Below are 11,447 nucleotides of genomic sequence, written 5' to 3'. Positions count from 1 at the left end.
CTTTTTTCTCTTCCATCAGTCGAACTGTGTTTGTGACTAAAACATGAGTGAATTAAACCGTTCTTTCACACTGTAAGTGAGTCATGGATTAGCAGTTGGCTGTTCGGTTGTGGTTTGTAGTTTGCATTTCACATCTTTCCGTAGCGATTACTACCGTAACCCGGATGCGATGCCTGATTCTGAGGAGGAAGAGAACAACTCAATGGAAGGCGCAAGCAGTCCGTTCGATGCTACGTTCGAGTCGCTGAATAGTAACGACGAGGAGGTTACACCTTTGCCAACCGGGATCACTCCGGTACAGTGCTCGACGCCCAGCCCCCCCACCCCAAAGCCATCGCGGCTCGATACCGTGAACAAACAGTTCCAGGCGTGTTTCGACAACATCTTCAAGTGTGTCATTTGCTTGGGAAAGCTGAACGATCCGTGCCTGTGCCCGCAATGCTCGAAGATGTACTGCCGGCGTTGCATCCTCGAGTGGCTCTCGCTGAGCAATAGATCGTGCCCGAACTGCAAGTTCCCCATGACGGTTAAGGGGCTGGTGAAGTTGCGGTGGATTGAGGAAATCGAGAAGCTGGAACAGGACCTACGGGACAGCTACTCGAACATGGACATACCCAAGGGCTACCTGTGTGATGGTTCGTATGTGAAGGTGTGCTGCAAGGAGCATCACCTACCACTGAAATTCTTCTGCGTCGAGTGTCACGAGTGCATCTGCGAGACCTGTGTCAATATTGCCGGCGATGGAGCTCACGGATCACACACGTTCAAGGCCGTCAAAGTGGTGTACGTTCAGGTGCTGAAGGAGATAGTGGGTGAGCTCGGTAAGGTGGAAAACTACCGGGAACAGTTGGAGAAGGTCTCGGAAAGGATTGATCAGAACATCTCGCTGTTCGATCGTGTGTTGAACGAAAAGCGCCGCGAGCTGCTGGAGATCGTCGAGCGGGTGACGGACAACTTGATCCAACAGCACAGCGTGCAGGTGCAGAAGCTACAGGAGGAAAAGAAGAAAGTTACCGAGGCTATCGTGATCCTGGACCTGAAGCTGGAGAGCATGGAGCACGATTTGGAGCAACGCACGAAACAGCAGATGATCAGCCTGCAACCGTCGATCATGCAGTGCTGCAACGAGATTGTGGAAGAACCGTTACCGGACTTCAACTGTATCCGGTTGCCGGCTCAATTGAAGATGTAAGTCAGCGAGCGGCAGTGTGTGATCCGGCCATTGGGCCCTTGATTGTGAATGGATTTCTTATCTCACAACAGAAATATGCCGGCCACCTGCGAGACGGGCGTGTTTGTGGTGCGAAACTTTTCCGCCCTACAGATCAACAAGGGTCTCTTCTCGAAGGACTTTAGCGACAATCAGGGACGGACCTGGCACATCTTGGCTTGGAGTATGACCACCACGGATCAGTTTGGCATATATCTGGAGATGGTGAAGGGAACGATGTGCTGGTAAGCTCTCTTTGTGTCTCTGTTGATCGCTATCTGCTAATAACATGCTATCTGCTCCTCGTTCGCATTATAGGATGGAGGTTAACTTTAAGCTTCTGCACAGAGATCCCGGGAAGACGATCAGCAAAACAATCCGCAAGAACTTTAGCTGCATTCCGCAGGATGGCTGGGGATTGCAAAACTTCACGACGATCAGAACCATTAAGGAGGAGGGCTATCTGCACGACGATGAGCTCGACGTGCTCTACAACATTCGTCCCTGTGCTCCCATCCCAACCGAGGCTGATGATTCTTTCGATGAGATAAACGTTGCTTGATTGCAATGGGAATCCACGACGGAGCAGCAGCATAAGTATGTTTGTGCTTGTGCCTATTTTTTGGAAACGGGCGACCAAATTTTTTTTTGTAGAATTGATAGAAGAATGTTATGTTTTTTTTATATTAGTAATTCTAAGATTCAAGTGCAATTTCAATGATAATAAAAATGCATTTTGAATTGGTTTTTGGCAAATGATCTTGACACAATGACGATCTTGCGCGTGGGTGAAAAGAAATGCAAATGAAAATGAAATGAAAGTCTCCATCACCATCTCCACGATTCGGTCGCTCTTCGGTCGATTTCTGCACTTCCTAGGGGTGGCTTCTGGTGACCATATCAAGATGACACTGTAGCACCGTGCTAGTGCCAAGGAACCCGGGTCCAGTGTCGGCGCGCAAACCTGTTCCCGGTCCCGATGCTCCATCGAACGCCAGTTCGAATGGCCCGTGAAAGGGGCCACAGATTTATAAGTTGGCCTTAGACGATTGCACTCATGAGCGTTGAAGTTCACTTGGGGACCTTTTTAGAAGATTGAACATGACCGTCTGTCTCCTGCGGGACGAGCCGGTGTGGCATCAGTGTGGGCGATGTGCGGGCTTCCACCCAGCAAGCCCGGTCCGGTCGGGTACAGTTGGAAACGAAGCGTGATGTTGTTGGATTGCGCCATCGGTGGATAATCATGGAAGGAAAATAAATAAACGGCAATCAGGAAGAAACAACCAAACGGAATGTCTGTGGACGCGCTCATGGTGGAATGCAGATGCGTAAGCACGGTGCACGGTTGCTTACGTACCGGATCAGCATCACGCATCAGCGGTCTTCTGGGGAGGAGGACGATGATGTTGTTGATGATGATGGTGATACTGGTGCCAGCAATTGATGGCCTTTTTGGGGTTGATAATACGTTTATAAGGGGCTCCTGTACGCCATTTCTTGAAACATACTCATGCACAGATCATGCTCCCGCCCTGAGTGGTCTTACTGTTACTTACCTTAGGTACTAGGGGCGGATGTGAGGTTTTCCACTTCACTAACAAATATTTTGCCAACATGCTGCAAACGTGACGGATTTAACACCCGAAATATTGACCATTTTTCTATCCTTTATGTATGTTTAGATAATGATAAAAGATGCATTAATGTACGCTAAAACAGTGCAGCTAAATCTTATATTGTGTTTAGCAAATATACTGAGGGAAAAAGGTAAAAAGAAACCTATGAAATGAATGTAAAAAGAAATGCAAAATTTGGGCAAGCGTGCTTTTAAGAAGTGATTAAGTTGTACTATCTAATTGCTACGATTAGTCGGTTGAAAGAAAGATATAGTGCATTGTGAAGAAACATGCTTTGAATGAAACGTTACAAACATTATTTGAAAAAAAAATTCCTTTTCTGTTTAACAGAAAAATTTACAGAGAGCATTAAAGCTGGAGCACACTTTACTACTGCAATTCTTGTCCATCTTTCACTTCACTAAATGTTACCACTGTACCGAGCAGCATAATTCCTGTCGCGATCGCTCACAAACAATTGATGTTACTACTGTTGCTGCGATCACTCGGTGCCGCATCGCCACATACCAAACCTGTCCAGCGACTAATACCTAGTGACATAATTTTATTTACACGGTTCCCATCCCGGGAGACTCACGGTTCGTTAGACCGGGCACCGCTTGATTGATAGAAGCGGTCCAGCTTTCATCGTAACAGCGCCACAGATCGCATACTCGCATATTCGCCCCGAACGGGCGGAGGGGGGGAGCTGTGGCTGTAATAAAATTAACGACGGTACATGAAGAGGATGCCCGGCGCGATATTAGAGGAACGGGGTCCGTATCTTCGCTTCGCTGTTAAGGCCCCTGCTCCCGCAGCACTTTACCGGCCGGCCATTCACTTTCACGAGGGCGCGAGATAAAACTGTCATTCGCGTTTTCGCTGATGGGAACGATAAGGGAAGTTTTTGTAGTTTGTTGTTTGTTGTTGATGGCGAATTCGGTGGAGAAGAAGTTTTTCTCTCTATTCCTCGAGGGAAAAAAACCTCAAACCGCCTTCCAAGGAAGTCGCTCGAACGCATGCTGATCCTTGATCACTCAAGGCCTGCTACTTTTTGTTGTTGTTTTAAAACAGATTTTAATGCCTGGTGGAGGACCTTGCAAGGTGCTAAAGCATCGTGTGCGGTCGTCTTATCAACATGTGGTCACACCAACTGCACTATCGCAGTGGAATTACCGCAAGCATGTGGATGAATCTTTCGGCGCTGCTCGCTTTATAGCTACAGCAGGCCACGAAACGTTGGCTGCACTTCAGCAAACCGGCCATTGGCGTTGGAGCTAGCTAATTCCAAAGACGATGGTCACTTTCGTTGGATTTGCCAGCCTTTCAAAAAAAAGCAAGCGACGAACCTCGTTTTTCGCACGCATTGAAGTCTTTTGTTCGGTTGCCGGATGCTGGCGCGATGGATAATGGATTACCGGAGTCGTAAAATGGTGCCTTTCGCATCGATCGATCGGCCAGGAAAGTGGAACTGGAAGAAACCCCCAAAAAAGGTCACCGATCGAATGGATCTAACGAAAAAGGTATCAAATCAATGATCCCAAAATCATTCGCCCGGTGTACCGGTGGTCCCAGTTGGGTGACCTTGAGCTCGGTTGCAGTGCCCGGTTGCGATCGATCGCTAGGTCGAAAGATCATTCTCATGATCTCCTTTTTTGGAAGAGAAGCTCCGTCTGCCACGCCAGACCATCAGAAGCTGGGCCGCTGCAGTAGCGTGTGCAGTGTCGGTGCAGTTCATTGTGTCTGGGGGGATGAGGAAGGTGGTGGTGGTGGTGGTGGTGATGGTGGCCCTGTGACACACTGACGACGCACCGACCGACACTAATGATCAGCTCTCCTCCTCCCTAAAGCCCTTTTTTTCACCGGCGTGCGCAGAAAACCTCTTTCGTTTTGCCTCGTTTCGTTCGCTCTCATTTGAATATTTGCGCAGCACGCGGCCATGATCTGTATCCACCGGCGAGCACCTTCCGATCGTTTGCTGTGCTGTGCTGTGACCGAAACAACACCGAGCACCCGGCAGGTGGAGCAGCTTTTCCATTCAATTGCAACCATTTCTCATTTTCCGCGCGTTGCGATACTTTGCACGATGGTGGCTTTGTTTCTTCGCTATCGCGCCCATCTTGCACCCACCCACCCCAGCAGGTAGCTCATCCATTTTCACCAACATCAGCACACCGGGTGTTGCTGGTACCGTGAAGCAGCGGGATGATCTCGAAGTGATATAATTCCTGCGCCACAGCATCACTCCGGCTGCTGTCTCGCTAGCTCCTTCACGATCTGTCTACGAATTTCTTCGCTTAATTTATTTGATTTCTTTGGCCGTGGTTTGTCTTCCGACGCCTTTTTGTGTTCCTCATTTCACCTCACTCAGCTCCCCACTGCATGGACGGCCGCTCTAAATCGCTTATTGTTCGCGCTAGTGTTTCGGTTTAATAAGGCAACATAATCGCTACGGTTGCTGCTGCTGCTGCTGCTGATGAATGCACCAGCACTGAGAAGCTGCTCCCCCGCAGGTCTAGTACTAGTTTCTTTTGTCAAAAAAAAAAAAGAAGCCCAACCGGGACCCGGGGAGGCCGGGATGTAATGAATTCATATAATTGCGAACTCTTAAGCGGCTTTTGATGGCGAGCCCAAAACCCCTCCGAAGTAGCACGAGATGGAGAGATGCATTGCTGCTACTGCTGCAACCGTCGTGCTCGCGGAATGGAAGCGATTTGTGGCGACTGGCGGCATCGCGCGCCACGATTTCAGATTACGCTGTTTCATCAGCAGCAGCAGATCCACAAGAACTGGTGCTCCCTGGTGCTGATCCAGCACCGTGGCATGGTCGAGAATGGAAGCGAATTAGTGTTCGAGAACAAATTGTAAATTAATCGCTTCGGAGTGATGCAAGGGGAGCTGTTTTCCATCGCGTTGGGCTGCTACTGCCAGTGAAGGTGCTGCTGTTGCTGCTGTTGCTGGTCTAAAATTCCTGAATCTTGGAGACGCCAATCAATCACCAAATCAACGCTGACGTAACGTGCATCGGTTGCCGGACCGGAGTCGATAGTGAATTGTATAATGGAGAAGCGAGAGCGAGAAGTTGTGCGCGTGCCACGCTGACCACTGGCGCCTCTCGTGCCCCCTCCCTGACCGTACAAAAAAAACACGGATAGAGAGATGAATCATTAAGATTTGGTCTGATTAGTAGTTCCCCCACCTGGGGTGGTATTGATGCTAGGAAGTGATAACGAGCTACTTGAGCTGATCCGATAACAAACAAATCGAGTGTCGTTACCATTCATGATTATTACCACTTTTTTGGGGGAGGGATTGGGAGATTATTACATGCTCCACGAATCAACCTGAATTAACATCAACACCGAGAGGGGGAGCAAACGATAATTGCGTGAGACTCGTTTGTTCTAAAATTGATGAATGGAGGTTTTTAACCGAACCCAACCATGGCCTGGCCTCCGTTGTCACCGAAGTTACCGTGACGTGTCACCGCCGGCACGCCAGCCGTAATTAGATGATGAGCAATGAAGTGAAATGGTTTTAAGATTTGTCTTCGGATACACCCAGCGACCTGTGGTCGCGTTTCGTCATCGTAAAACACTCAGCGCGGTGATTGCATGATGGTGCACCGTCGTGATGCGCGCTGTGTCATCGGTACAAATCGGCTGCATAACTTTTGACCCCAAAAAAGAAAAAAAAAGGAAAGAAAATGGCCTACAATGCGCTAAGATAGCAATAGGCGCTGCTGTTCACCTATTTCTTCTATTTACGTTGCTGGCGCAGATGCAAAGCAAAAACAAAAAAAAACCAAAAATGACGCTTCCCGTCAAACGCTAGTCGTCTAGTAATTTCCCTGGCCCCTGTGATGTATTTCGCACTCTCTCCTTCTCTGCGACTTGGAGAGCGGTGAATGTCTCTACACCCGGACCTCGGTTGATTCCTTTCGTCAACAAAAAGGGGAATGGAATTTGCGCAACTCAATAAGGTTCCGCCGTCGCACTGATCGATAGTATCCGACGCCGGGTGCAAGATCGGTCCCATCGGCGGGCCTCCAAAGTGAGTGGAACGGAAACGGACGGGCCAAAGCTCCAAAAACTCGAAGGCCGCGGTGGCGAAAGTAAACCGTTTGTGATGTCGATGATCGCCGATTGCGCCATCCACCGCTGCTTATCGCACTTTCGCACTTCCTCCAAAAGGATGCTTTACGGTCATCTCCAATCGATCGATCGATGATCGAGTATCTCCCGCGGTGACTCGAGTGACGGAAACGTGTCGTCTTCACCGGGTTTTCGAGTAGCGCATTTCGATTACTTGTTCCACGCGACGCAGACTCATTAGCGAGCTCCATTCTTCAGCCGATGGTGCGCACACGGTTTGAAGTTCGAAGCGAGATAATTATGCAACGCGGTGCGCGCGGAGCGAGGTGTTTGGAAGCGAAAACCATCTTCAGCCCTCACTGAGGCACCGAAGTAGGTTATTCCACTTCCTGCACTCGCGCTACACTCGCGAGGGTTGCGGCTACCGTTGCTTGCGGAACTCGGAACTCCTGCGACCGGCTGCGGTGGCTGTGCGCCGCTGAAAGTGCGCCAATGTGTCCGACCTTGACGTCGGTATAAGTTGAATTTAATTTGGATGGAGTCTCTCGCTCAGTCTGCGCTCTCTAATTCGCTTTCGCTTTCCACGTTTCTGCTTATACTTCCCTTTTACTTGTGACACTGCGTCCCAGGGGCCGATACAACCGCCAAGGTCTGCCGGGGGTTCGCTACCGATGACATCTTTCACTCGCTGCCCAAGGCGTATCCCGGCATCATGGGCCAGCAGTTTGGAGTGTGGATCCTACGTGACGCGAGATGCTGATCGCTGGCGGCACCGAAGAGCCCACTTAGCGATTGGAACAACCCCTTTGTCGATGGATGTCGATCGATTTGTGTCACCGTGACACAAGTGGTCCACACAGCACCACCTCTCTTGGCTACTGGGCCGACTACGCCAACAGGTTGTTCAGATCAGGCTCGCTCTCGCTGGTAATGGAACGATTGTCGCAGGTCCTTCACGGCAGGCACGGACGGACGGAGTAATGTGGGTTACGAACGCCTCGTCGTCGGTTCGTGTAACCGTGATCACCATTTATCGGCCACCTCATGATCGTCATGAACTGCGCGTGACCCTCACAACCTGCTTTGGCACCCTGGGTCGTCCGTCGCGAACTAATGTGTATGTTTGTTTGAGAAGGTGGTCGTAGTGGTTGTTTGAGTCCACACGCATTCCGTAATTGGAGCACACAACCGAACAAAAGCAGATCCGCGTGGAGCACGGCCATACCTTAAGGTCTTAGGTCCATCTTTACGCTCTGTCTCTCTCTCTCTCCTTCTCGGCGAATGCGTTGGATGCTCTAGTCTCGTCACTTTCGGGTCCTCGCGAGTGAAGGGAACACGCACGCCACCAACCACGATGGCGCATCATCGAGACCGAGCGTTCGTCGAGCGACCCCGTCCATGGACCGGGGTCCGGAAAATGGCCACCGCGTGAGCGAACGAAACGTAACCAGCCGGCTGCCAGGGGAACCCCCGGCGGTATATGTAATTATGCAAGGTCAAATGGTTAAGACTCTCGCTTTCAAACGGCAGCATCACCACCAGTGCAGTCATCATCATCATCATCGGCTACGGTGATCATTGGTAGTAGCTGGTCGACGTACGAAACCATGACATGACCCCTTCGCGGACATGGAGGCATCTTGTGTGTCCGAGGCATCCGTCTACGCTGCTGCCGGCACCATCGCGCTCCATATCCAACGATCGCCCAGCCTCGGAAGATGGATGGAACAAAGTGATGATTTGCGTAGCGGATCAGCTCTGCCAAATTTGATTCCGACTGAAAACAGGGAGTCGGTAGACGCGGGGTCTGGGTCGCTGGCTGTCTCTCGCTCGCTTGATTCAAGAGGTTATTCATCATCCTGGCCGTGGCTCACCGCGGAATCGGTTCATCGGTTGGTTTGCCAGCCCGCGTGAGCAAACAGCATAATCTAGCGTTAATCTCCGACGACTACGACGACGACTCTAGAAACGTCAAGCATTCGAGGTTCGAGCGAGCGTTATGTAAATCCCTTGCGACGTCGCGATCCTTCGTGATGCGGTCGGTCGGTCGGTCGGTTGGTGGCACAAAAATCGATTTATTCTGCTTCTTATGGTCCCGCTCACGGTCTTTCCCGTTAAATGGGGCTGCAATACTTTGTCCGTCACGCCGTGGTCGGATAAGGGATTCGCGCTCTCGCTGCTACCTGGCTCTTCTGCCAATTTTCGCATCCATACCCTCGCGATGGCCCCCTTCTCGCTGAGTAGGAGAGTTTGCCTCAATTGTTGCAGCTTGCGGTAGTTAAGGCTCCGTCCGACTGACTGACAGCAGCTTGGTTATTCAATCCGAGGGAATTCATGCTGGATCCCCGGGTTTTTTGTTTGTTTTCGACGTGGCCCTGGATCCCATCGTCTTCCGATTCGTCTTGTTCTTCCCGCCATGTCCACGTGATCTACTCGTGCTGGGGCCTCACAATCATCCACCGGTATCCATTGCAATTCGGTTCCCCTGCGATTGAAGAAATGGAGAAATATGTTACGCGACGATAATCGTCCAGCTCGCGTTACATTTTCTCCCTTTGCGCGTCCCCAGGTCATGGCGCACTGGAAAATGTCAGCCAAAGGGCGACCTTTACTTGCAGTTCTACTTCGGTCGGTCTGTGTGGGGCAGTCCGCTTTTCCGGTCACGATACACGAACCACTGGAACTGGATTCGTTTGCATAACGCAAAGAAGCGCTCCGATCCGCTCCGATCGGCGTCCAGCGTGGAAAATTTAAGGCAACTCCGGACTCCGGGAGAAGTTTCAGTCCCACCAGCGTTAACCCAGCACTGGAGCTAGTTAGGCTAATTTATTACCTCGTTGAAGGGGGTACGATTTAATGGCATTCGGTGACTGGCTGGGGACGAATTGGGGAAATACTTTCAGGGAGCAGTTGACGACCACTCGCAATAGTTCATTGTCCAGCCGAGACCGCCGTAACGAGATCCAGTGAAAGCGTCGCGTCTGCTTTAGAGCCTGTGCTGATCTTGGAAGTGTCACCGGAGGCATCGATAAAATTAATTAAAGTTGATGGCGTCAGCCGATACTTTCGAACCGTGGCGAAATTCTCCGGCAGAAGCTGTGCCAATTCGTTTGTTGCTACCACAAAAAATAAATAAAAATGTTTGACAATTTATTTGTAGAATTTGACAATGATTTGACCATTTTCGACCATTTTCGATGAGCCAATGGTTACTTGATTGTTGATTCTAGTTTAATTGAACGCGATGGAACAGCATCGAAGCAACCGAGCAAAAATCGTAGAAACTGTCACAGGCCACACTTCCAACCGAGCGGAGCGTTAAGAGACGACTGGATGCCCAACCGGAGGTTCCAATTAACACAGATCAACACTCATTAGCGCCCTAATCCTCCCCAAAAAAAAAAAAAAAACGATGACAAACCACAATCGAAAATGATCTCAAATTCCACACGCGACCATTCTGCTTTAGCGGGCGCCACGAGGTGAATGGCGTCTAAGCGTCGTAAAAGGCGTGCTCCTCCTCGTCGCCGTCGTCGATTCCTCCATAATCTCGTTCTCCCCCTCCCTGTGTGGCGCATCATCCTTGGCGCGGCTGCAGCGCGATTGAGGATGCATGGCGTGTGATCAATCAAGCCAGCCAGCCAGCTAGCCAGCCATCGCGTAATGTCAACTTGATTAGCCCAACCTGTTACCCCCCCGAACGACTCCACGACCGCACAATCCAGTACATTCACGTGCTCGCACACATCAGCTGGCCCTGTCCATGCCCAACATCATCATCGTCTGGCATCGGCATCGGCATCGGGGTGCTCTTATCGCCGCGCCGCCAGCGAGTGTTAGACAAAACAGAAAAAGAAAAACATTAAAATAATAATGAAAAACCAGCTGACAGATACGAGTGTTTATGTGCATGTGTCGGTTCAATTCGCTATTTCGTAACATTAATGGCACTTTTCTTCTTCTGTTTCTTCTTCTTTTTGCCATCGGCTCGGCTTAGTCGGGCTCTTTGGGCTTCTTTGCCCAATCTTAACTATGCTAAAACCTTTCTTTCTCTCTCTCTCTCTCTCTCTCTCTCTCTCTCTGTCTCTGTCCTCTCCTCACGCCTGTCCATCATAACGCACATTCTCCCCCTATGAGCGTCTTAGCGCTCAGTCGCATCATCTTCAGCGGGTCTCAGGGTCTGGGGATGAGGTGTTTCGTCTGCCAAACGGCGGAAGAGATTGGTTACCTTTCACTGGCGAGCCGAGCGCGGCCACTATCGGATTCGTGAACGACGCCATACCACCATTGGCAGACCGCCGTTCATTCAGGATTTCAGTGGCTAGCCCTTCCCCTCTTCAGGTCCCTGCTACAAGCAGTGGGTCCACCACCTTCCAGTAACCGAAGAATCACCGAGAACCTACGGTGAGGCCTTGGTGAAGAGGAGGATGATCATGATGATGATCATGAGAAAGTGCCAGAGTGTGTATTTCCCTTTCTTTCACTGATTTGCCTGCCACCGGTTGGTACTGGTACTGGTGGTGCTGG

The 11,447-nt window shown here is 50.5% G+C and overlaps 1 protein-coding gene across 1 annotated transcript; it reads left to right on the top strand.

The window, feature by feature from the left end:
* LOC126581830 (E3 ubiquitin-protein ligase TRIM37-like) lies at positions 1-1,966 on the top strand. Its single transcript, XM_050245755.1, has 4 exons — positions 1-72; positions 145-1,188; positions 1,264-1,455; positions 1,529-1,966. Exons 1-4 carry the CDS (start codon positions 44-46, stop codon positions 1,770-1,772), a joined length of 1,509 nt encoding a protein of 502 aa, XP_050101712.1. The 5' UTR covers positions 1-43; the 3' UTR covers positions 1,773-1,966.
* Positions 1,967-11,447: the final 9,481 nt, after the last annotated feature.

Source organism: Anopheles aquasalis, chromosome 2, assembly GCF_943734665.1.
Source record: "Anopheles aquasalis chromosome 2, idAnoAquaMG_Q_19, whole genome shotgun sequence".
Classification (NCBI taxonomy): domain Eukaryota; kingdom Metazoa; phylum Arthropoda; class Insecta; order Diptera; family Culicidae; genus Anopheles; species Anopheles aquasalis.
Note: the sequence above shows the minus strand (reverse complement) of the source record. Positions and strands in the feature narration are given on the sequence as shown.

Bases quoted from the DNA above. Each gene is read 5' to 3' on its own strand.
- LOC126581830 (XM_050245755.1), top strand. From the start codon at position 44: ATGAGTGAATTAAACCGTTCTTTCACACT. The intron at 73-144 runs GTAAGTGAGTCA...ATCTTTCCGTAG, and splicing joins TTAAACCGTTCTTTCACACT to CGATTACTACCGTAACCCGG. The intron at 1,189-1,263 runs GTAAGTCAGCGA...ATCTCACAACAG, and splicing joins TTGCCGGCTCAATTGAAGAT to AAATATGCCGGCCACCTGCG.